Source organism: Dermochelys coriacea, chromosome 11 (assembly GCF_009764565.3).
Source record: "Dermochelys coriacea isolate rDerCor1 chromosome 11, rDerCor1.pri.v4, whole genome shotgun sequence".
Taxonomy (NCBI): domain Eukaryota; kingdom Metazoa; phylum Chordata; order Testudines; family Dermochelyidae; genus Dermochelys; species Dermochelys coriacea.
In genome coordinates this window covers 45,299,535-45,323,408 of record NC_050078.2, presented here as the reverse complement: position 1 = coordinate 45,323,408, position 23,874 = coordinate 45,299,535, and the positions used below count along the sequence as shown (strand labels likewise).

Genomic DNA, 23,874 nt, shown 5'->3' with positions numbered 1-23,874 from the left:
TAACGAAGGAAAGCACTCAAGCAAGTGCTTAAGTCTCCTCCCTCAAGTGCAAAGCTTTCCTGAATCTGGGGCTGTCTGGACCAGGCTCAATCTTGGCAGAAACTGGTAGCAATCTTTGAAATATTCTGCACCATTTAAAAAAAACAAAACAACCCCCCCCCCCCCCATATTTTTAGTTCTCATCCTAATTTGAGTGTGCTAATGTCTGCATTTTCAATTACTCTTCAGTATGTACAGTCTGAGGCACTAGCAATTAACCAGTGAAACCATTAATGTTGTCTCCTTTATTTTTCCCCCATCTTTAAAGTGTTCATGTTAGAGGCATGATTTAAACAAAAAATTTATTTCTCTAATACAGAATGACAGACTTACAACAATTATCAGTTTACAATTAAAAACGTTGGCTAATTGTGGATTTAAATGACATTCTGTATTTTGGGTTTTTTAAAAATAAAGTGTTTTTTTCCACAAACATCAGCTAACAGTACAAAAAGCTGTCACTGTCCACAGGAACCATGTCTAGTCATGTTTTCAGTCAGTCAGCTGAGGGTCATGTCATTATTTAGTCTCTGCACTGTAGAAAGAACACAAGTATGAAGATAGTGTCAAAGATAAAAAAACCTATATTTATTTAAAAATACACATTATAATAAAGGTATTTCTTATAATGGCACTCCAACCCACACATAAAAGCAAGTCTATAATTAAAATATTTAGAGAAGCCAATACCCTATATAGGATTCCCTGGTTCTCTAACAAATTCTGTGTGAAAGCAAGCATTTTTTCTGAAACTTACTGTGTATTATCTTGTGAATTAAATTATGTTGTAGTTCTTTAATAATGTGCCTCTCTATTTTTGAACATATTTGATTGCTTATACTGTAAGACCCCAGGAATCTGACCCTGGGGGTCTATCGCAGACCCCTAATGCAATCCCAATACAATTCTTCCCCAAAGTGATTTGGGCCCAAAACAAGCTCTGTTTTGTCCATACTATCACTTCATATTTCGTTAGTTTACTGTTTCATTGATGTATAACACTACCGCACCACTTTTATTTTACCGCACTACTTTATTCCAGTCGCTCCTAAACAGTACATACCATTCAATAGCTATATTCCACTCATGAGTGCTATTCCACCATGTTTTTGTAACCCCTGTAATATCTGTTTTAACCCTCCTGCTCAGTTGCCCTATGGAGAAATAGTTAATGGCACTCCTACTTATTTTTGTGTGCAAAATTATGCTAAAGTTAACTCCAAACTTTCCCTACAAAGGTCAACGTACAGCGACTCAAAGGAAAACTTCATCATCTAAAAGATACTCTAAACATTAATTACAAAAGGTATAAATCACTCATAAGAGGAATCAATTACACAACAAGCCATTATCTTGATAATTTCATGACGCAAAGTAAGACAAAGAAACATCTTTCTATTTTAAAGCATTGGAATTCAATCCATTTCAAAGTTCATGGAAAGTTTCAGAGTTCAACCTTTTTCCAATGTTTTCTAATGGGAAAAATCATTAAAATGGCAGTCCTTATTGAAAGACAACCATCTCAGTTATTCAGTGGAGATATATAAACAAACACCATTACTTCTGCAAAATTGGAAATTTCTTTTAAGAACAGGCACTTGCACAGATATGCAGCATCTTCTTATAACATCTATGCTAGTGTGCTAAACAAAGTTAAATAAACCCCCAAAATTTTCCAGTATACATCCATATATCTTTTTTAATAAAAAAAGTTTTACACTTTTACACAAACTGTGAAAGAAACAATCAAGTTGTACCTTGGATGCCTATTTTAGCCAGATTCCTAAACCTGCATGTCAGAAGGTCAACATTTTAGGAAAATCTATAGCTGCTGCTCAAAAACAAAATATTAGAAGCTAGAGTTACAGAACACTGGAAATGCAATGTGAGAGGCATAACAGTTAAAATGTTTTATATCTCCTGTTTTAAGAAAACAAATAACTAATTTCTGGGTGGGGGGGAGGGGGAAAAACAGTGACCATATTTAATGTATTAGAACATTTAATCCTTAGACCTCTGGAATAAATTACCTCAGATAAATAAGATCTAAGAAGTTACAGATTAGTAAACCACAATTTAGAAAGATAATTTAACCATAGGGACAGAAGTCATAATCGTGCACACATTGTGGAAAAAAAAGCAAAAACCTGTCTACATTTGGTCACCGGTAGGAGTAAAATGTTATGTTTTACAAAATGTGCTTTCAGTCTGCCACAATACTACTGAAAGGTCGTTCCGTTTGAAGCACCAGTGCTAGCATTCCTACAGCAGCAGCTCAAAACGGGAGACACCATTTTTGTGTGTTGCATCCTGCTGGAGATGCACCACAGCGGCTTTTCAGATTTACTGTGGGAGAAGGAAAAGAAAAGGGAAAAATGGGGAATGATGCGAGGCAGACCACAGTTAAACAAAACTGCTTTTTAGCTCGCTGGTTACTTTCAACTTTTTCTGTTGTAAGAACTGCACTTGGTTCCCTTTTGTCCTCGTGTGTCACTACATTATGCTCTTTTACATCTGTGCAACTCCAACTTTGCTTGTAATATTTTACATACGTAAGAAATGGCTCAGATCTCCAGGATGAGTTTGCAGTGCTACAAGTTTGAACAAAATATCTTTTTGTTTACAATCTGAGCAATCTTTGACATGGAATCAGCGGAGAAACATGGAACTCCACAATGCTGTTTAGCCACTTATTATAACCACATTTTGAGACAAAAATATATTCCAAAATCAGATTAAGAAAAACAAACTGTTTTTAATTTTAAAAGGCCATTGCGAAACTTAAGTGGAGCATCTACAATGCAGTCAGGCTTTCAAAAACCAGTTTGTCCTTATCTCTCATATGTTTCATACTATATTAATAGCAGACTTGCTACTGCACTGTATAGTTTACATTAACATTACTGGCCATTCTTGATAACTATGAATATTTATCAAATTCCTCTGTAGTGGAGGAAAGGTTTTAATTTTATGCTTTGAAGTGGAAGGACAGCATTAGAAAGCCTAGACCCAAGGCTCAATACTCTCCTCATCATGCACCCCAACTACACATGGTTTATGAAATATAGATTTCCTTCAGAGAACATATGAAAACTTTTTAGGAAGCAAACTGAAATAAAAGGCCGTTCCGCTCCTAAGCGGCGCTGGAGCGCATCTTTGCCCATTGCCTCCAAAAACCTTGCTCTGACTCTACAGTTATTTTGGTTCTCTCTCTCATTCCAGATCTGAACAAAATTTACACCCCAAAAATAAGAGGCAGCAAGCATATCCAACATACTCACTAGATAAAGTCACAGGAAAAAATGTCCTGCACAGTCAGAACCGGACCCCTGAAATGAATGCTGCTGCTCCTAGACACCTCTAGCGTAGCTCAGCACAACTCTTATATTTTAAGTCCACTTCACTTGAAAACCCTCAAAGATTCTCTCTTGGAGTCCTTAAAAGATCTTCACAAAATGGAAGGAGGACTACACCAACTGGATCTTCAACAGTACTACTTATTGTACATGGAGGGGAATCCCGACCAAAAAGATGCATAGCACTCTTTGGTTAACGACAGGACCCTGACCTCACCTATGACACTAAGGCCTGGGCTACACTAGGGGGTAATTTCGAACTAAGATACACAACTTCAGCTATGCTATTTGCGTAGCTGAAGTCGAAGTATCTTAGTTCAACTTACCTGGCCACCCTCACAGCGGCGAGTCGAGCGCGGCGGCTCCCCCGTCGACTCCGCTTACTCCTCCTGCCGAGGTGGAGTACAGGCGTCAATTCAGGGATCGATTTATCGTGTCTAGACGAGATGCAATAAATCGATCCCCAATAGACTGATCACTACCTGCCAATCTGGCGGGTAGTGAAGACGTACCCTTAGACTATACCCTTCTTAACTCTGCCAAGCTCCATCAAAAAGGATCTTTCCTGAAAGATGGATGGTTTTAAGCCCCAAACTTCTCTTTATGGAGCAATCTCTGCCTGAGGAATGGAATAAAAAGCTTCAGTAATAACCTCTAATAGTCACAATGTAAAACCATTAGACCTAAGTAAAGTAGATTTATTATACCCTTGCCTTGTTTTAACTCCAAGTAACCCCAGATCCCTATTAAACCCTTATTCAGAGGCACCCAGTACTTACCTCCCTACCTGAGTCATGCAAGTTGAAGACCAATGATCACTGGCACTTTGTCACTGTGCATTAGCTACAGTTGAATACTAGATATCACACTCCACTCCTTCAACTCCAGATATAAGTGGCATTAGTAATTTGACAATTTGATGTGCAATTAAGTATGGAAATGAATTAGCACCTCATTATCTTATCTTTGCTTAATTCACAATAGGAATTCAAAATTTTAAATAGTATTCTGGCTGATGTGCTACAGAATCTACAGTGACAGACCTCTCACAATGTGCAACTCATCACCTGTTTTCCAGTCTCATTCTTTGGTCTTGCAGAAGATCTTTCCTAAATGGAATTACCATTTTACGTACACTGCAGGAGCACTCAGATGCCCATTATCCCACAGCTAAACTTTACTTCCATGGTCTTACTAATGATAACCCAACCCTCCCCGCCTCCCCCGAAGGAAGGAAGAGCCTTTACAGTCTTTATCTTATCTATATCTCACCAAATGATAGTGGAACACACAAAATTTTGGTTTTCACAGATGCACAGATGGAGAAATTCCTTTCCACTCCTTACCAGGAGAAATAACCTAGACCTACTGGGAAGGATTTTCAAAAAAATACCTAAATGATTTTGGAGCACAAGTTCCATCAATTTTCAATAGGACTTGTGCCCTAAGTCAATTAGGTGCTTTTTAAAAGTTTCTTTCATTCTCACTTTTCTGGGAAATACTACAAGACACATTTACACTATGGATTTCCCCTAGATGGCCCAGACACCTTTGGGTTCTCACTTGGCTTCCTTCCTTCTCCTTCTAAGATCCACTTTACTTACCACTTCTTTCCTCTATTTCTTCTCTTTTCTCAGACCTCAGATCTTTGTCCTTATCTACCACCATTAAGACAGGTGGTGTTCTTTAGTGAAAGAATGATACAGAGACTGATCTCAATCATATCCTTTATTTTTCTATATTTTCCCCTCTTTAAAATGTTCAGCATTGATACATTATAAGTACATAAGTTAATCATTTTCATATGGTTGTCCAAACTGATATTGATCAACTGGTTTATGTTTAACTGTTTATTTTTAAAAATAAACTTAAAATAAGTTTCATTTAAAAAAATACCTACTAAAAATTAAAAATATGCTTTTGGGCAGTGATCTTACATTCCAAATTTATCATGAAGCAAGTTTTTAAAGACAAGCTATAAATTTCTTAAAAACTGAGGTTATAATTGAAATATTGTTACCAAAAAATAACAGAGGACCCACCATTTAAACTAGCTGAACTTTAGTTTACATCCAGACGAAGTACTTACCCATTGGGTCAGTAAGTTCTTTGACGTTTGTTAGATTCTTCTGCAGGTGAATCTGCCAACATTACTTTAAGCCGGACACCATTCACAATCTTGCCATGTAATGAAGTTATGGCATCGCTAGCACTTGTTCTGTCTGCAAACTTAGCATAGCCCACATTTTTTCCTGTCACAAGGTAAACTTCTATAAGATGTCCAAACCGACTAAAAAATAATATAAAATAAAATAAATAATAGGATTGAAATACAAGTTCCATAATATTTACAATTTGTAAATGCAGCTGCAGCACTACAGCCTACCAATACAATATCTTCTGCAAGATAATTTGACAATGACAGTAAGTTTTATTCTTGTACACGTGATATCTGATTTTGTGCTGCCCTTCCCCCATCTGTACTTTTCCTCCCTTTTAATAGTCCTGGCAGATGCAAGAAATGGGAAATAATTGTTAGGCCACATTCTCTAAGTACTCCCACAATAAAAATCACACCATATCAGTGCTTTACCCACATATAAAAAAAAAAAAAAAAAAAGTAACCCTGATCAACATCATGATCACTATAGGTGGTGTGAAAGTGACACTTGATACATGGTGGTCCTTCTGACAACTTCAGAAAGAAGGCCAGTGGGCTAGTTTACTTATGTCCGATATGAGTGGACTATATTTGTTCACTTGTGATTTACATTTGAGAAGACCTCAGTAAAGTGCCTTAAAAATAAATATTAAAAACTTATCATAGAAAGTCCTACTTTCCCAAGTCACCTGCAGGCTCCAAGGCAGGGGTTGAGGCAGAGAGAGAAGAAAAGACAAAATGCACTTGTATGTAATATACTCTTTGTTAGGTTATAATATAGGATGCAAAGACCATGAAGAATAGCTTCCTTTCCCTTCAGACTCTGACTAAGGTAGTCCAGCAGCCCAAGTAGGTACGTTTCAAATTCTACACGAACTGACAATAGGGTTTTCTGTTTGTCTGTTCTTAAAAGTGGTTTGACTTTTAAAAAGAGCTGTCCCTCATTTACTCCAATAGAGCTGGCAGATATTAGAATGGGGGAATGTTGCCATGTCTCTTAATACACACAAAATAATCCAATAAAGTTGGTAGAGCAACTCTAAAACAAGTTTTAAAAGGTGAAATGGGCAAAAATTGTATCTCAAATCTTTGATACTAGTATGTTGGGTACCCTCAAATGACTTTTGGAAGCAGGCCAGTAGCACAAATAAGATTTGCAAAAAGAAAAGGAGTACTTGTGGCACCTTAGAGACTAAAATTTATTTGAGCATAAGCTTTCGTGAGCTACAGCTCACTTCATCGGATGCCGAATGCATCACGAAAGCTTATGCTCAAATATATTTATTAGTCTCTAAGGTGCCACAAGTACTCCTTTTCTTTTTGCGAATACAGACTAACACGGCTGCTACTCTGAAACAAATAAGATTACATTACTTCAGGTCAGGTTTTAATTATACCAGAAGCAACTTCCTGAATCTACATTGTTATGCAGGTTTCCCACAATCTCTCAATTAATAATCAGTTAAAATTTCAAGCTGAAATAGATATGTGGTACCATAAGAGCATGAAGTACTAAAGCTTTCTGCAAATAAAGTGTATGAAACAGATAACCCTGAAATCAAGTTATCTGCACATCAAGTTTAATAACTGGCAGCACAATACTTACATTTGTTTGGAAACGGACCATAATTTATTGAACATAAGAACGTCCATAGTGGGTCAGACCAATGGATTTAACTATCTTGAGTAATTTTGTATCGTCTTCCAACAGTGACCAATGCCAAATGCTTCAGAGGGAATTAACAGGGCAATCATCAAGATAGTCATCCCACATCATCCAGTCTCAGCATCTGGCAATCAGAGGCTAATGACACTTAGAGGATGGGGTTGCATCCCTGACCATCCTGGCTAATGGTCATTGATGGACCTCTCCTCCATGAACTTATCTAGTTATAATGGGGTTCAAAAAAAGAGTTTTGGCCTTCACAACCACCCTGGCAACAAGTTCCACAGCTTGACTGTATGTTGTGTGAAGTACTTCCTTTTGTTTTAAAGCTGCTGCTTACTAATTACATTGGGTGACCCTGGTTCTTGTGTTATGTGAAGCAGTAAAAAACACTTCTTTATTCACTTTCTCCATACCATTCAAGATTTTATAGGCCTCTATCATATTCCCCTCTTAGTCTTCTTTTTTCCAAGCTGAAAAATCCCAGTCTTTTTAACCTCTCCTCATACGGAAGCTGTTCAATATCCCATATCCTTTTTGTTGATCTTCTCTCTACCTTCTCAAATTCTAATATCTTTTCTGAGATGGTGGGAGAGAACAGCACACAGTATTCAAGGTGTGGGCATACCAGGGATACATATAGTGGCATTATGATATTTATTATGCCTTTCCTAATGGTTCCTAACGTTAACTTTTTTTTGACTGCCACTGCATATTGAGCAGATATTTTCAGAGAACTATCCACAAGGACTCCAAAATGTCTTTCTTGAGTGGTAACAGCTAATTTAGACTCCATCATTTTGTATGTATAGTTGGGATTATGTTTTCCAATGTGTACATTGCATTTATCAACACTGAATTTCATCTGCCATTTTGTTTCCCAATCACCCAGTTTTGCGAGATTCCTTTGTAACTCTTCAATGCCAGCTTTGGACTTAACTATTTTGAGTACTTTAGCATCATCTGCAAACTTTGCCACCTGTTTACTCCTTTTTACAGATCATTTATGAATATGCTTAACAGTACTAGCCCCACTACAGATTCCTGGGGGACCCTTCTATATTCCTTTTCACTGTGATCATTTCTTTCTACTCTTTGTTTCCTGTCTTTTAACCAGTTTTTGACCCATGAGAGGACCTTCCCTCTTGTCCCACAACTGTTTACTTTGTTTAAAAGTTTTTCATGAAGGACCTTGTGAAAGACTTTCTGAAAGTCCAATTACACTATATCAACTGGATCACCCTTGTCCATGTTTGTTGACCCCCTCAAAGAATTCTAAAAAGGATTGGTGAGGCATGATTTCCCTTTACAAAAGCCGTGTTGACTTTTCCGCAACAAATGTTGTTCATCTATGTGTCTGATAATTCTGTTCTTTACTATAGTTTCAACCAATTTGTGAGGTACTAAAGTTAGGTTTACCAGACTGTAATTGCAAGGATCACCTCTAGAGTCTTTTTAAAAACTGATATTACATTAACTATCCTCAATTCATCTGGTACAGAAACTGACTTAAGTGATAGGTTACATACCACAGTTAGTAGTTCTGCAATTTCATATACAAGTTCCCAAAGAATTCTTCGGTGAATAGCATCTGCTCCTGGTGACTTTTTACTGTTTAATGTATCAGTTGATCACTTCTATTTGCCGTGGGCTGTCTTTTTGGATTTTCATGACTATGACCTGGTTTGACTTCAGCATTTATTCTAAATTTTTCAAAATTTATTTTACTATTGAAGTTATTTTAATCACTAAATGGTACCTTACCAGAATACATCCTCCAACACATTTACAGGTAAGGAATGAGGATAAAACACTATGAAAAGCCTTTCCTTCACAGAAGTCTCAGGAGGAACTTTTTTTTTTGCGTGATGGAAGTACAGCATCTGTTTGGGGCTGAGATAACTGAGAGCTAGAACTTCCACTGTACGGCTGCTGAAACAAAAATAAAATTAATGAAAAAGCTAACAGATGAAAATAAAGTGAAAAATTCAATTTTATCTGATTTAGGACTCTGTTACTGTTTTAGGACATTAAAATCCTGGATTATATATGGGCTCTCTGACAGCCACATGATTAACTTATGTGTTTTTCTTGACTACCTCCCTGGGCAATAAATCCAGTTAAGATCATATCACCTTTAAAGAGTACAGAAAAGCACAAGTCAACCCACCACACAACCAACCAACAAACAAACCAACAAACAAACAAAATCAGCTCTTAAAGCAGTCACAAGGGTAAGAGAAAAAATATGGGACATAGCTGCTTATTGCACATTTCAAGGTTCTGCAACAATTGAGGAGAAACAACAAAGGTATAGAGTGTAGTTACTTACAGAAGATGTAAATTGCTGACCAACTAGATTATTATGTGACACTATTGATGACACTTGTGAAGTCACCAGCTGTGTTGCCATTTTTCTGATGTGGCTGAAAGCAGAAGTAATCATAGACTCTGTCTTTACAGCAAAAAGTAACATTACTATAATCTTAAGAAATCAACATGACAATTTGTTTAAAATCAAAATTTTCAGAGGAAGAACTGATCAAGAAAACATCTATTCAATCTTCCTTGATATGTGCTGAGAACATCCAGGAATAAGTAAATCCAAATAAGTAAATTGTTGCAAATTTATTTTGGTACTCTTGTTAAATCCGAAATACACTGAGATACCTGTAGCCCAATGTTCTATACTTTTTTCCGATAACACAGCCTTTCAGTTATCACTGTTGCTTTAATTGACAGAATATACAAACCCAGCTCATGGAGTTAAACCCAGCTCTTTACGCTGCCTGAGAGAAGTAAAAATTAGTTTACTGGAAACATTATTTCTTCCCTATAATTTTCTTATCCATCTTGATAGTGAAGGTAAGACAATTAAATTTTTTTGCTTGGACTAGCAAGTTTTTATATTTTGCAAAGCTGGAATGAGGCAAACCTCTTCACATTTTACAGTTGTGCGACTCTTGGAATTAGGCATTAACAGAAACGTTAGAATGGCTTTACAGTATGGCATGCTGGCTCAACCTATATGCACTTCCACACATGCAAGTTATGTATTTTCTCTTAAAGAGGACATGCAGAGGAAAAAATACTGGGCTATGCTTATTTTGGGGGTTTTGTTTTCTTGCTTCTTATGATACATAAACAATTTTTATTCTACTTTTTTTAACCTTATAAATATCAAGAGTATTAAATCACTGCCCTCCCAGGTTTGGCTGAAAGTCTCCTAGAAGAATTTGAGCAAAAAAATAGCTCCCCTATCACTTAACTGAGCAAGAAATTACTCCTGGGGTAATTATGCGCCACTAGTGCACATGCATAGAATTTATGTCCCCTGCAGATTTCTTTGCTTCCCTGCAAAAAGTGACTTTGACGGGGAAGCAAAGGGAAGCCACAAGAGCAGTCATGCGATCCTTCCCAGCAGTATGTTTCGGGTGCCCAGGGAAGCTAGCAGAGACGTAAATCACTGTGGGGCAGGACTGGGGAGGACCTGGTTGGTGGCTCTTATACTGTGCCAGGATCAGCTACTAGTTCCGGTTTGGCTGGGGAAGACAGGACTTCCTCTTCCCCTGCATGGCATCCGGAGCCACATCAGACCCATCCCACAATTGATCCCCACCCCACCGAGCCACAACTAGCTGCATCTCATTCCGCACTGAGCCCCGCTCCCACAGCATCTGGACTGCGACACACCAGACCCCCCCTGCCGAACTCTATCCCGCACCATACCCAGACCCACAACCACCTTCACCTGGACCTCCCAGCAGAGTCCCATTACTGTTGTACCCATAACCCCCAACAAATCCCTGTGCAGCCAGATCCCCCTGTACCCGGATCCCCCACTGAGCTGCCTGCACCCAAATTGTCCCACACAGAGCCCTCTGAACCCACACCTGGATCCCCCCCATACTGAACCCCCTTCACACCTGGATCCAGTCTTGCTGAGCCTGCCTGGCCACACCTGGCATGGAGGGGCAGGGCCCTGGGGTGTTTCTAGGGCAGGCATAGTCCTTGCACTGTGTCAGGGTTGGGTACAGCCTCACCGCCAAGTCTGTGTCCCAGGGGGTGAGCTACACAATGATCTCCCACCTCTCTGCAGCCAGTGGCCTGTGCTCCCCAATGCCATGCTGGAGCCTCCACATTTGACAAATTTGCAGAATTTTGCAGAATTTTAATATATTGTGTGCAGAATGTTTAATATTTTGGCAGAGAATTTTTAGGTGTAGAATGCCCTCAGGAGTAAGAAATGGTGTTGAATCTTTAACAATGATTTTACACTCTTTGTCAGGTGTTTTGGTCAGGTCATTATCTATCTTCAGCTCCCTTCCCCTGATCTGCTCAGGTCCCCCTTCCTTGGTACTCACGCCACCAAAATCCTATTAGCTCTACAGTCACCCAGAGTCTTCCAGGAAACAGTAGACAAAAACCTGCTTCTAATATAAAACCCACTACCCCAGTCTAAGATTTCTTTATACATCATAAGCTAATAAAAAAAGTTCAATCACATTTTAGAAGTCATCTTAAAATAAAAGGACTGTTTTATCTTTTAATTTCCCTCTGTCTCTTGAAAAATAGCAGAAATGTTTGCAAAAAGAAAAGGAGTACTTGTGGCACCTTAGAGACTAACAAATTTATTTGAGCATAAGCTTTCGTGAGAAATGTTTGGTGTCTCAAAAGGCCTTCTCTGGGATTGTGCCCTATGTGGTACAGAGAAAGCCCACTGTGGGCTGGAAAAGGGTTAATAGTCAACTATTTACAGTACAGGTACAACAGATTACCTAATTAACTGCTTCCCAGTCACAAGGGCAGGACAGGAGGCATCAGGTAATAATTTAATGGACACCTGGACTTCATAAAAGGGGAGAGAAATCAGTCTGAAGGGAGGAACCACAAAGACTCTTGTGAAGAAGAGCAAGAGAACTCGGAGCAAGAGAATAGACACTTCAAAGAAATATTTACCTCGCCTTCCTTGTCTACCTCAAGGAGACACTTTGAAGGGCCAGTGCTCAAGGCCAAAGCTGGAGAGAAGACTCCACAGTAACTAAGGAAGAGTCAGAAGACACAGCACAGGAGAAGGGCAGATTGGTCGAGAGTCTTTTTGGTCATTAATTTGAGCTTTTGCTTCCTGAAAGGGATTGGACTTTTGGAGGGCTGAGTTGTGCACAAAGCAGATGACCAACAAGGGGCACAGGAGATGAAGATTCCTGGAACTTTGCCCTCTGATATCAGGGGGCATTGTAGTGGTGAGTGCACACCATAGTACCCTGAAATACCTTACATTTCAGAAGCATCCACTATATAAACAAAGTTGTACAGTGGTAGGTTTCATTTTCTTGTTTTTTCCTTTTTCCCCTTACCATTATAACAACTTTTCAAAGAGAAACACTGCTCTCCAGAACACAGAGTTACAGCTTTTCACCTATGTGGGTTGGTACTTACTCCAATCCGTCACTCCCATCTTCAAGGAAAGTTACACCTAGCCGATTTCCAGGAGGATATTCAAAACCATGTAGCTTGTATTTGGCATATATAGCTGATGCTGCAGTAGTATACTGAATCACAGCATGCCCTAAAGATGGATGAAACATACCAAGACAATGTTGAAAGTGTGTAAGTTTAAATTCTCAAAAGCACTACTAAGAATAAAGCGTACTCCAACAACACAGCAGGGTCCGACACCAAATTAGTCACAGGCACTCAAATACAATGAAGTCTTTTTACTTCATCATCCAACTCATCTTTAGCAAAATCCATATTTCTGATGGGATATCAAGCAGAGTTAACTGGGTGACTGAACAAATCTTTACAGCTGAACCTCAAAATCATGCAATATTATTACTTCCTTTATAGAATGCCTAAAAAAACTCCAGAAGTTAGCAGATATTTATAACCACTAATCTGTACACAAATATTTTCCTTTTTAAGTGTAGTTATTCTCTGAAGGAAGTGATTAAAATGGCACCGTAGGGTTCCTGTTTGTTGTATCAATGATTTCCATATCAAATTTGTCAGCTTAAAAGCTGTGGTAGTTCTTGTAACCAGCAATTTAAGCCATTATGTTCTTTTGGATCATGCATCATCAATACGAATAATTCTGTACCAGCAATTTAGTTAACAATACTATTGATTATAATATAATCCAGCTCGTTCTCCCATAGCTATACTGGCTCTGCGGGCTAACAATTGTAAAACCTTATTTTAAGACACCAGCCATACATTACTTTGAAGGCATGATGAGGCTTCAACAAAGCAGATGCATGTTTTTTTTCCTTAACAGAAATCCTCCCCATCTTTGATAACATCTCATCTGATGCAGAATCTATTAAGAAACAGCTTTCATTTGATTTTTGACTTCTGAGCGTATGAAATGTAGAGATGCTGTGGGTTGCTTCCCTACTTTGTAAATATTCGGACCTCTCAGGGATCTAGTTAGGGATAGCATGTAACTTGTCAGTGTAATAGGTCTGTTCAGAGGAGATGTGAAGTAGAAGGGGAACAGAGTGCAAGACCAAATGTATGTATCTGCCACTGACAAAGGGCTACATCATTCTGTATTGAGAAGGAAGAGAAAATATTTTAGAGTCAAAACAGTAAAAAGAAAGAGGTTCTTTTTGTTTTGTTATTTACCATGGTTAGTATGAGGATCTCGCTGAACATCACAATACTCCAGTCCTGGGACTAGATCAAAGAGGAAGAACAGCTGCTCTTGTATGAAGGGGAGTCGCGATACCACTGACAGGCGTTTAGAAACGGATTCTCGAACTCTCGTCTGACTCTTTTCAAAACTACCAAGTTCTGGCTGCCCTTCTCAAGAACCAAAATAAGACATATTACACACATTGCAAGTCACTATACTGCTGAACCTTGACCATTTCAATATTTTTTTCCTAAAATGTTTCTGGGACCTAAGTCATGTTATAATAAAAAAAGGACATTTATTTCAGACAATCAATGCAAAGGCCAAATGGAAAAAAAAAAAAACCCTGAACAATCTAGAAACTAAGTGTCTGAGTTAGAACCAACAACCAAAAACCTGGACCTGGACCTACTATTTTAAATGTCTCCATTTTGCCTCTCTCTGAATATACCTCTATTTCCATAACACCCTTTCCAGTTACTGTGTTATCTTATCCAGAATTACCAGACACTTAACGTGAAAAGTTATTACTTACCAAAGGGAAACACACTCCCTCTAGGCCCTGGGTCATGCCCCATTGGCTCCTGCCTCATACTACTGCTACTACTGTAATATTCACGTTCAGAGGATTCAGATGGCTTGTTTTTAGGTTCAGCCAAAATGGCCCTGTAACCTGGAACAAGTAACCACTTATTTCAAATTTCAAACATCTATGACTAGAAATATTCTTTAAGCCTTGTATTGAAAAACATTAGACAGAAAATTCAGTTATTGTTTCTTTTTTTAAAAAAAACCTATTCTATCACTCATGAAGACTAATACAATTAGAAGACTGGAAGCAACATAACCCATTTCTATCCCATTCAGAATTATAGCACCCAAAGATCATCTTGGAAATACTTGACTGAGAGGCAAGAAGTAGCTGGACATCTATGCAGCCTCAGTCCACCTTTGCCTACCAAGATCTGTGCTGAATTAGGCACCACATCTGCGTAAGCTATTTGGTCCGGTCTCAGACCATCTAACTCCTTTCATTCTGACCTCACACTGGACATGGACCTGGGTTTAAAGAAAAATACTAAATTTGTTAACAGTGTGCTGATACAACCTTAATTCTCATTAAATGAAGTGTTTGTGGGTCTTAATTTTAGTTATATCTTACGTACCTTATTCCTAATTATAAAAAATAGGTGCTTAATTGATATTTGTGATTAATTGGACATTACATAGTCCAAGACTACACAATTTATTTATTTCACTATATTAAAAACTGTTAATGGCACATGTACCATCTTTATGAAGTATGATATAGTTTTTAGATACTGGTTTTAACTGTCCACCAAAACTCACTCAGAACTAAACTTTACCATACCTTGTTTATACTAATTTGTTTGCAAATTTGTCCTCTGGCTTTTTGAAGGCCCACACAGGAAGATTTGAAGAACATTTATTGAAACCACAGTAACCATGTCAGCACTACTGATCATCTAATATGTTCAATAAGGCTTTATGCTGAATATTGGTCTTTCCTCTTGGCTGTGTGTGTAAAAGGATAAAAAGAAAATCACCAGATCTGAGGAGCATGAAGCACTACAGAAAAGTGTATTTTATTATTCCCATTTTACAGAGGGAGAAACTGGGGAATGAGAGGTGAAATTAATTGCCAATGTCATGGGAATTCTAGTTCTGTCATGTCTAATCCTGTGCTCTAAGCACTAGACAACAACTTTAACGGCAACAAATGTTAAATCATAAGACTAAGTGTGCTATTTTCTGAAAATAGTGAAAAATGCTATTATTAGTATCAAATACAATTTTGTTTAGATAGCTGTAGTCATAATACATTTTACTATTGTGTTTGTGATTATATATTCCTTTTATTTTGAGCATCCCTTGAGAAAGTCATAAAAGTTCATCTGCATAAAAAAATGTGTGTGTGTGTGTGTGTGTGTGTACGTACATGCATGTGCTGCACTAGAGTCAGGCTGTTTTAGATCAACAGAAGTCACTGTAGTTCATTCCGAAAGCCCTTTCACTGTTATTACTTTAAATCTAAGACCTTGATCCTGCAAGTACTTCACAGGTGACTAGTCCCATTGAACTTAACGGTACTACCTGCATGCATTGTTTACAGTATTAGGTTCTGCAACCTGTGGCCATCAATGCATTTACACCACAAATAATTTTGCTGCTAATAAAACCGAAGCCAGAGGCTGCCACACTTGAACCTACACTAATGAGTTCACAGTTTCTCATAATAAATGAGTGGGGAAAAAATAAGTCACATTCTTACTTCGATCACACTCTTCTATTGCCAGGGCAGCTTGGGATGGTTTTAAATACCTCACATAGCCCAAACCTTTACTTTCTCCTGTAGTCTTCTTCTTAATAATGCTACAATATTCAATGTCTCCATACACCTAGGAGATTTAAAAATTATAAAAACAATTTTATCCAACATTTCTGAAGTTCCTAAAAATTTACATTTTAATCTACTGTCAAAAATAATCTGAGAAAATGCAGTTAGATATAATGAATAACTAAAACTCAACTGGTACCTTAAATTTATTCCTCAGATCGTCCTCTGTATAGGACTTCGGTATCATAACAAAGATGCGTGTAAGCTCTTCATCTTCAACATCGCGGTGACTTCCAGAAGCTCTGGACTGGGCAATGAACACCTAATAGAGTTAAACACAATGTTAATTACTTGAGAAAAGTGTAAATGTACACAGATAGTCAGGGAAAATAATTTAATGTCTTCGAAACAGCTTTGTGCTTATATTTGCATTCTCTGACTACTCCTGTGGCAAAAAAAGCCCTTCACTGTAGATGTACTCTGACAAAAGACCTGCCTGCTGCAAACATGTACATATGTACACAATCAGGGACCCAGATGAGAGATCCGCCCATATGAAGAATTGTGGTTCATTCTTCAGTCATTATAGCCCACCTTCCAAAAGCCTGTCATGAGTTAAGCACTTGGGAGCAGTGTAACTGGCTGGTCAATGAGTTACACCAGTGTTGTCTGGCTACCCTGCCTCCTTCACAAGACCTGGAAGGGCAGGAAATTTTGAAAGGGCACCTACGCATGGTGGAGGGGGAAGGATATGAATACCTAGGCTGGCCTACTATTAGCAGCATTAATACTGGCACAGTTGGCTCTTTAAGCATGCGCTGATGTACATTGCAGCAAATGGATGGACTACTTCATAGCAGATCCATGATTGTAGCCATTTTGTTTAAAAAACAAACATGGATCACTTGACGATTGCCTGCTCTGTTCATTCCCTCTGAAGCACCTGGCATTGGCCATTGTCGGAAGACAGTATATTGGGCTAGGTGGATCACTGGTCTAACCCAATATGGCCATTCTTAGGTTCTAAAGAAAAGAAAAAAGGAAAAAAATCAAACAAGTAGCATACCAAGGCCCTGATACTGCAGCGTGTACTAACTTGAATGGGAATCCACTTATGTGGGGCTCAGCACAGGTCAAGACCTAAACTTCTCACAGGTCATAATTATACTCTTAACACTTTTCGTGTATATTGCACCTTTCTTCAGAGGATTACAAGGCATCCAAAAACTAGCTGGAAAGTAACCTCACTTTAGAGATGGGAAAACTCAATCACAGCTGTTAAATGACTTGCCTATGGCCATATCGCCTGTGGCAGAATAAGGAATAAAGTCCTAAGCATTTAACTCTCAAGGCTTGTCTACACTACAAAATTAAGATGACTTTATCTAATTTGACCTCGAGCCTCTGAATTAAGTTGATTGTGCGTGGCCACACCATGCTCATTGTCTCGATGGAGTGTGTCCTCACTAGCAGTGTCTGCATCGATGCACAAAGCAGTGCATCGTGGATAGCTATCCCAAAGTGCACCTTGCCGCAGTGTGTTTTGGGAAGTTTGTGCAATGCCTCATAGGACCAAAACATTGTCACAAGGGAGAATAGGAACATTGCATTGGCACCCCCTGATGCACTGTGCTCCCTCTCGCAGTGGTTTTTGGGCCTTAAAACTGCCACGCATACGCCATAACCCCAGAGGCATGGAGCCTGCTCAGTTGTACGCTCTTGCTGTGAACATCTCAAACACTTGTACCTTCTCCTGCAGTATTTCCAGAGCTAAAGTAGGGTCCGCCACGCAGAACGTAGCAATGTCCTGCAAGCAGCCCTGCTGCAAGCCATTGAAAAAAAAAAAAAATTCACGGTTGCTGCTGAAAGTCACAGCTGCGGTGGGGCAATAGATGGCATGCATATCCCCAGCTTGGCACCAGATCACCTTGCCAAAGAGTACATAAACCAAAAGGGATAATTTTAAATGGTGTTACAAGAGCTGTTGGATCACAGGGGATGTTTCACCAACATCAATGTAGGATGGTTGGGAAAAGTTCATGACGTGCATATCTTTAGGAACTCAGGTCCGTTCAAAAAGCTGCAATCCAGGGCTTTCTTTCCAGACCACAAAATGAACATTGACAACATTGAGATGGCTACTGTTATACTAGGGGACCCAGTCTATCCCTTGCTCCCATGGCTCATGAAGCCATACACAGGCCATCTGGACAGCAGTAAGGAATGATTCAACTATAGGCTCGACAAGTGCAGAGTGGTGGTTGAATGTGCCTTTGGTCGTTTGAAAGAGCACTGGAGAAAGTTATTAACAAGGCTGGACCTTATTGAAGAGAACATTCCCATGGTTATAGCTGCCTGCTCCATAATATCTGTGGAAAAAAAGGGGGGAAATTTTCTGCAGGGGTGGGCAGTTGAGACAGATCGTATGACAGCCATTTTTGAGCAGCCAGACACCAGGGCAATAAGAAGAGCACAGCAAGGGGCGGTGTGTATCCGCCAGGCTTTGAAAAGCTGTTTCAATAATGAATCACAGTAATGTGAGCTGCTTGTCTGCATTGTGCTTTCCCAAACCTTCACCTGGAATGTATCACTGCCCCTGTAAAGCCAACTCTCCGCCCAAGCCCACAGCTTCTACTCAATAAAAGAACATTTATTTCTCGAATCCATTTACTTTATTTAACAAACATAAGTAAAGAGGGAGAACAGAAAAAAAGGTAACCTTGAGGAAAAGGGGTTATAAAGTTGGAATGGGAGAAACATTTTCAGCTGTGTAACGTAACACCATCAAAGGTCTGTGAACTGGCGCCTTCTGTTCCTTGTACCCTCCCCTGGAGTTAAGTGAACGGGGTAATGGACTTTTCACCCATGCCTCATGGAACACTTGGGGAAGGGTGATTCTGCGCCAGGCGATACTGGCTGGCTAACCATCAGAGTCTGCAAAGAAACTCTACCCTCCTGCTTCTGTTCCTGCAGTTCAATCAGACACCTCAACATATTTGCTTGGTCCCTCATAATCTGAAGCATCTCATCCTGTGCTGCATGCTCTTGGTCATTGGAAGCTTTCCTGCTCTCCATGTTCATGTCTAACTTCTCAGACAGTGAAATCCCCCACGCTTTCAGCTCTGTGTCAGCTGTCCCAGAGGCATTCATTATCTCGGTGAACAGGTCCTCCCGCGTTCTCTTTCTCCTCCTTCTACTCAGTGAAAGTCTGCTTTCAGGTGTTGATGACACACCTGTAGGACACATTTCCAGCTGTCAGTCATGAGAAAAAATAAAGGAGCCATTGTACATGAATAAAAATGTTTCCATAGCAAGGCCGTTTTCATGTAACAACAACAACAAAACACCACCATCTTATTGCACTAGGTGCAAGCCATAACATAATCAGAATCCGCAACTGTTCACTGTGCCGTTTTGCTGCTCCAGCCATGGTGAGTAGCCCCCCCCCCAAATCACGGGTGACCACACTTTTAATTAAGTTTATGGCAGGCTCATGTCGGGAGCAGAGGTAGATAGTTGAACAATGGCCCTTCCCCATAGCACCACAGGAAACTGTTTACAAACTGGGCGTGGGGGGAAACATTTTCACTCCTAAATTGCGGAATCTCTCATGTGGGGCCCAGTCCCCATCAACCACTTTAAACTACATGTCGACCCATGCCGAGCACAGTAAAGGCACATTAGCGGCCGTGTGGTTTGGCGATCCAGAATGCATGCGAGTGTGTGCCTTTTTTTTCTTGTAAGACTGCTTTTAATGAGAACTTCCCGCATTTCCTCTAGGCGACCCTATGTGATATTGGTCTCCTGAGAGTAACAGAGGCGGAAAGGAAGGAGATGCTGCAAGCGTCTGGGTACAGACCCGGTCCTTATGATAGACCTGGTCCTTATGCTGCTATGCTGTGTACCGCAATGATGCCAACAGAAATAATTCAGGAGTTGCGTGGGAAAGTGTCTTACCATGGTGGAAGAAATAAGACTGCCCTGCCCAGAAACCTTCTGCAAAGGATTGCAGAGTACCTCCATGAAGGTTTCCTAGAGATATCCATGGAGGATTCCCAGGCTATCCAAGTCCACATAAACAGCCTTTTCCAGGGGCCACCCTTTGCGTAGCTGGAGCAGCCTCTTGTAAGCAGAGAGCCACAGCACCTTGCTTTTTCTTCACAATAAACATGCCAACCACCGAATGTGTGTGCCTGCTAAAGTTTAACTGAACTTTGATTGTAACTGTATACTCACCAGAGGTGCCTTCCATGGCGTCACTGTCGGCCACTGTGATGTCCTGCGACCCACAGGACTCCAGGTTAAAAATATATCCTGGCTCTTGGGGAAGAGTGGATCCACCGCTCGCCAGTCTCCAATTCTCCTCCTCATCTACCATATCATCCTCCTTTTTGTCCCTAGACTCACACACCTGTGCGGTGTCCACGTTGCTTGTGGGGGTGCTGGTAGGGTCACGCCTGAGAATTGCATGCAGCTCGTTGTAGAACCAGCATGTGTGGGGTTCAGCACAAGAACGACTGTTTGCCTCCCTTACCTTCTGGTATGCTGGGTGAAGTTTTATTTTCACACGGCACTGCTGTGTGTCCCTTGTGTAGCCCTTCTCCCCCATTCCGCGAGCGATCTTTGCATAGATGCCAGCGTTTCTTCCGCTGGATCAGAGCTCTGCCTACACAGACTCTTCTCCCCACACAATGATGAGATCCACCACCTCCTGTTCAGACCAGGCTGGAGCACATTTGGGGCATGTAGACTCCATGATCAGCTGTGCTCAAACTGGCATGCTCCCAATGCTGATCAAACAGGAAATAGGAAATCAAAAATTCCCAGGGCTTTAGCAAGGAAGGGGCTGTTTCCTGTGTACCTGGCTGCAGTGCAGCAGAGTTGAGAATGATCTCCAGAGAGGTCACAGATGAGCATTGTGGGACACCATCTGAAGGCCAATTAATTTTCAAATTCCATAACGCTGTGTCTGCACTACCTCACAGTTGACCCATGAAAATCTAATTAAGTGCTACGCCTCTCACAGAGGTGGATTACAGAAGTCGACATTAAAGGCGACTTAGGTTGGCGTAAAGGACCCGGTAGTGTAGAAACATACATTAACAGGTAAACTTAAGGCGGCTTCCCTCGACCTAACTTTTTAGTGTAGACCAGGCCTCAGTCATGTGTGCTGTTAAAAGATCATCCTTCCTCGCATGATGATGTCCTGTCACACAAGAAACATTACCACTTTTCTCACTGTTTAGACTCATTTTCCTCATCTCATCATTTAGATAACAGTAAAACAATTCAAGAGACTGAAAGTGGTCATCAGCAGCAAATCATTACGGACTCTCATAGATAAAAATGTGAAATTACTTTGATAAAAACTTTGCATATTGCATTAGCAGAAGTTTAAAATACCCTCCGTTATTATTCAATTCATTTGTGTCAATCTCAAGAACCTTTACAAGTTGTTGAAGGAGAAGAGTTTCTGAACACCCTGAAATCTAGTATGTTAAAGAGTAAACTAGTTCCAGAGACTATATCTTCCCCTAAGCCTCCCGTTGTGGTTTTATGATCATAATTCCCTTTATCTAAATATTTCTCTCTCCCTCCCGTCGCTGTGTGGAAAACTCACAGGACTAAGGGAAGGCTGCTGCCCACCTATAAATGCGGCTGCACTTATAGTTGCCAAGTGCCTCAAACAGGCAAACGAAGGAGAGGGAAGGTTTTTGTCTCTCGTTCTGGAGACGAGGGGACGCAGAGTGAAGAGCGAGTTTCACCTTCTCCGAGACGTTTAGCTAAAGCATCTTTCTCTCTTCCCAGCAGAGCCTATTCCCTCCCTCCCTCCCTCGCCGCCAGGAAGGAAGGAAGGAGGCGCACAGCTGGTTGAGGCCGAGGTGACCGATCTCCTTTCCGCACCATGCTGTGGCGCCCAGCTCTGCGTTGGGACCGGCGGGAGGGGAGAGGCAGTGGCGAGCTCTCGTCACCCTCACAGCCCGATCAGACAGGTCCTGGGCAGCCCGCACCGTGAGGCCGGAGCGGAGGCGGCTGAGCTGGGCCGGGCCCCGCCGACCCAGGCCGCGAAGGGGAGGAATCCGCGGCCTCGCTGCGCCCCCCTCGCCCCCAGGACCAGCCTGCGCCGGGGGACCGGGACAGGGGGAGAAGCGGCCGCGCGGCGGGCGGGCCGCGCAGGGCCGGTACCTTGATGGGCTTGGCGTCGGGCGCCAGGCTCCGGCCGTGCATCTCCTCCATGGCCCGGCAGGCCTGCGAGCTGCGGGCGAACTTGACGAAGGCGATGCCGCGGGACTCGTGGGTGCGCTTGTCCCGCACCAGCCAGATGTCCTGGATCTCCCCGAACGGGGCGAAGCGCTCCCGGATCAGCGCCTCTCCCGTCTCCTTCCCCAGCACCAGGAACACGCGGCTGTTGGGGGGCTCGTCCAGGCACTCGGCTGACAGGCGGAACCCGCCGCCGCCGCCCTCCTCCATGGCGAAGCCGCCCACCCCGAGCCTAGTCCGCAGCCTTCAGCGCCAGGCCGGCCGGCAGCAGCGTCCCTTCAGCCCTGGCACCTGGGCGTTGCTGCGCATGCGCGGTAACCGCTGCTGAAGCTGCCTGCTGCCCACACTGTGCCCTCAGAAAGTTATTCCCCGCTTTCAGAGTAGCAGCCGTGTTAGTCTGTATTCGCAAAAAGAAAAGGAGTACTTGTGGCACCTTAGAGACTAACCAATTTATTTGAGCATAAGCTTTCGTGAGCTACAGCTCACTTCATCGGATGCATTTGGTGGAAAAAACAGAGGAGAGATTGATACACACACACAGAGAACATGAAACAATGGGTTTATCATACACACTGTAAGGAGAGTGATCACTTAAGATGAGCCATCACCAGCAGCAGGGGGGGGAAAGGAGGAAAACCTTTCATGGTGACAAGCAAGGTAGGCTAATTCCAGCAGTTAACAAGAATATCAGAGGAACAGTGGGGGGTGGGGTGGGAGGGAGAAATACCATGGGGAAATAGTTTTACTTTGTGTAATGACTCATCCATTCCCAGTCTCTATCCACATATCTATTCAGGGGATACCATCATAGGGCCTAATCACATCAGCCACACTATCAGAGGCTCGTTCACCTGCGCATCTACCAATGTGATATATGCCATCATGTGCCAGCAATGCCCCTCTGCCATGTACATTGGCCAAACTGGACAGTCTCTACGTAAAAGAATAAATGGACACAAATCAGACGTCAAGAATTATAACATTCAAAAACCAGTTGGAGAACACTTCAATCTCTCTGGTCACTCGATCACTGACCTAAGAGTGGCTATCCTTCAACAAAAAAGCTTCAAAAACAGACTCCAACGAGAGACTGCTGAATTGGAATTAATTTGCAAACTGGATACAATTAATTTAGGCTTGAATAGAGACTGGGAATGGATGAGTCATTACACAAAGTAAAACTATTTCCCCATGGTATTTCTCCCTCCCACCCCACCCCCCACTATTCCTCTGATATTCTTGTTAACTGCTGGAATTAGCCTACCTTGTTTGTCACCATGAAAGGTTTTCCTCCTTCCCCCCCCCCCCGCTGCTGGTGATGGCTTATCTTAAGTGATCACTCTCCTTACAGTACTTGTGGCACCTTAGAGACTAACAAATTTATTAGAGCATAAG

General features: G+C 41.2%; 2 protein-coding genes across 2 annotated transcripts; both read right to left on the bottom strand.

Annotated features, from left to right (window-relative positions):
* Positions 1 to 327: 327 nt before the first annotated feature.
* Positions 328 to 22,812, bottom strand: RBM45 (RNA binding motif protein 45). Its single transcript, XM_038422133.2, is given in 11 exon segments — positions 328 to 574; positions 5,485 to 5,685; positions 8,987 to 9,087; positions 9,089 to 9,151; positions 9,555 to 9,648; positions 12,662 to 12,791; positions 13,850 to 14,029; positions 14,395 to 14,532; positions 16,153 to 16,279; positions 16,418 to 16,540; positions 22,405 to 22,812. Coding segments are annotated over 10 exon segments (1,434 nt in total). The 5' UTR covers positions 22,690 to 22,812; the 3' UTR covers positions 328 to 574; positions 5,485 to 5,492.
* On the bottom strand, positions 16,548 to 22,395 carry LOC119863544. The gene is made up of 2 exons (XM_038422134.2): positions 20,455 to 22,395; positions 16,548 to 19,451 (listed from the first exon to the last, which is right to left on the bottom strand). Exons 1-2 carry the CDS (start codon positions 20,825 to 20,827, stop codon positions 19,078 to 19,080), a joined length of 747 nt encoding a protein of 248 aa, XP_038278062.1. The 5' UTR covers positions 20,828 to 22,395; the 3' UTR covers positions 16,548 to 19,077.
* Positions 22,813 to 23,874: the final 1,062 nt, after the last annotated feature.

What these genes read in the sequence shown, in the direction of transcription:
- LOC119863544 (XM_038422134.2), bottom strand. Translation starts at nt 20,827, where the DNA reads ATGGGGGAGAAGGGCTACACAAGGGACACACAGCAGTGCCGTGTGAAA. An exon ending in CGCCATGGAAGGCACCTCTG is followed by an intron (nt 19,452 to 20,454) that starts GTGAGTATACAG and finishes TGTGTCCTACAG; the next exon opens with GTGTGTCATCAACACCTGAA.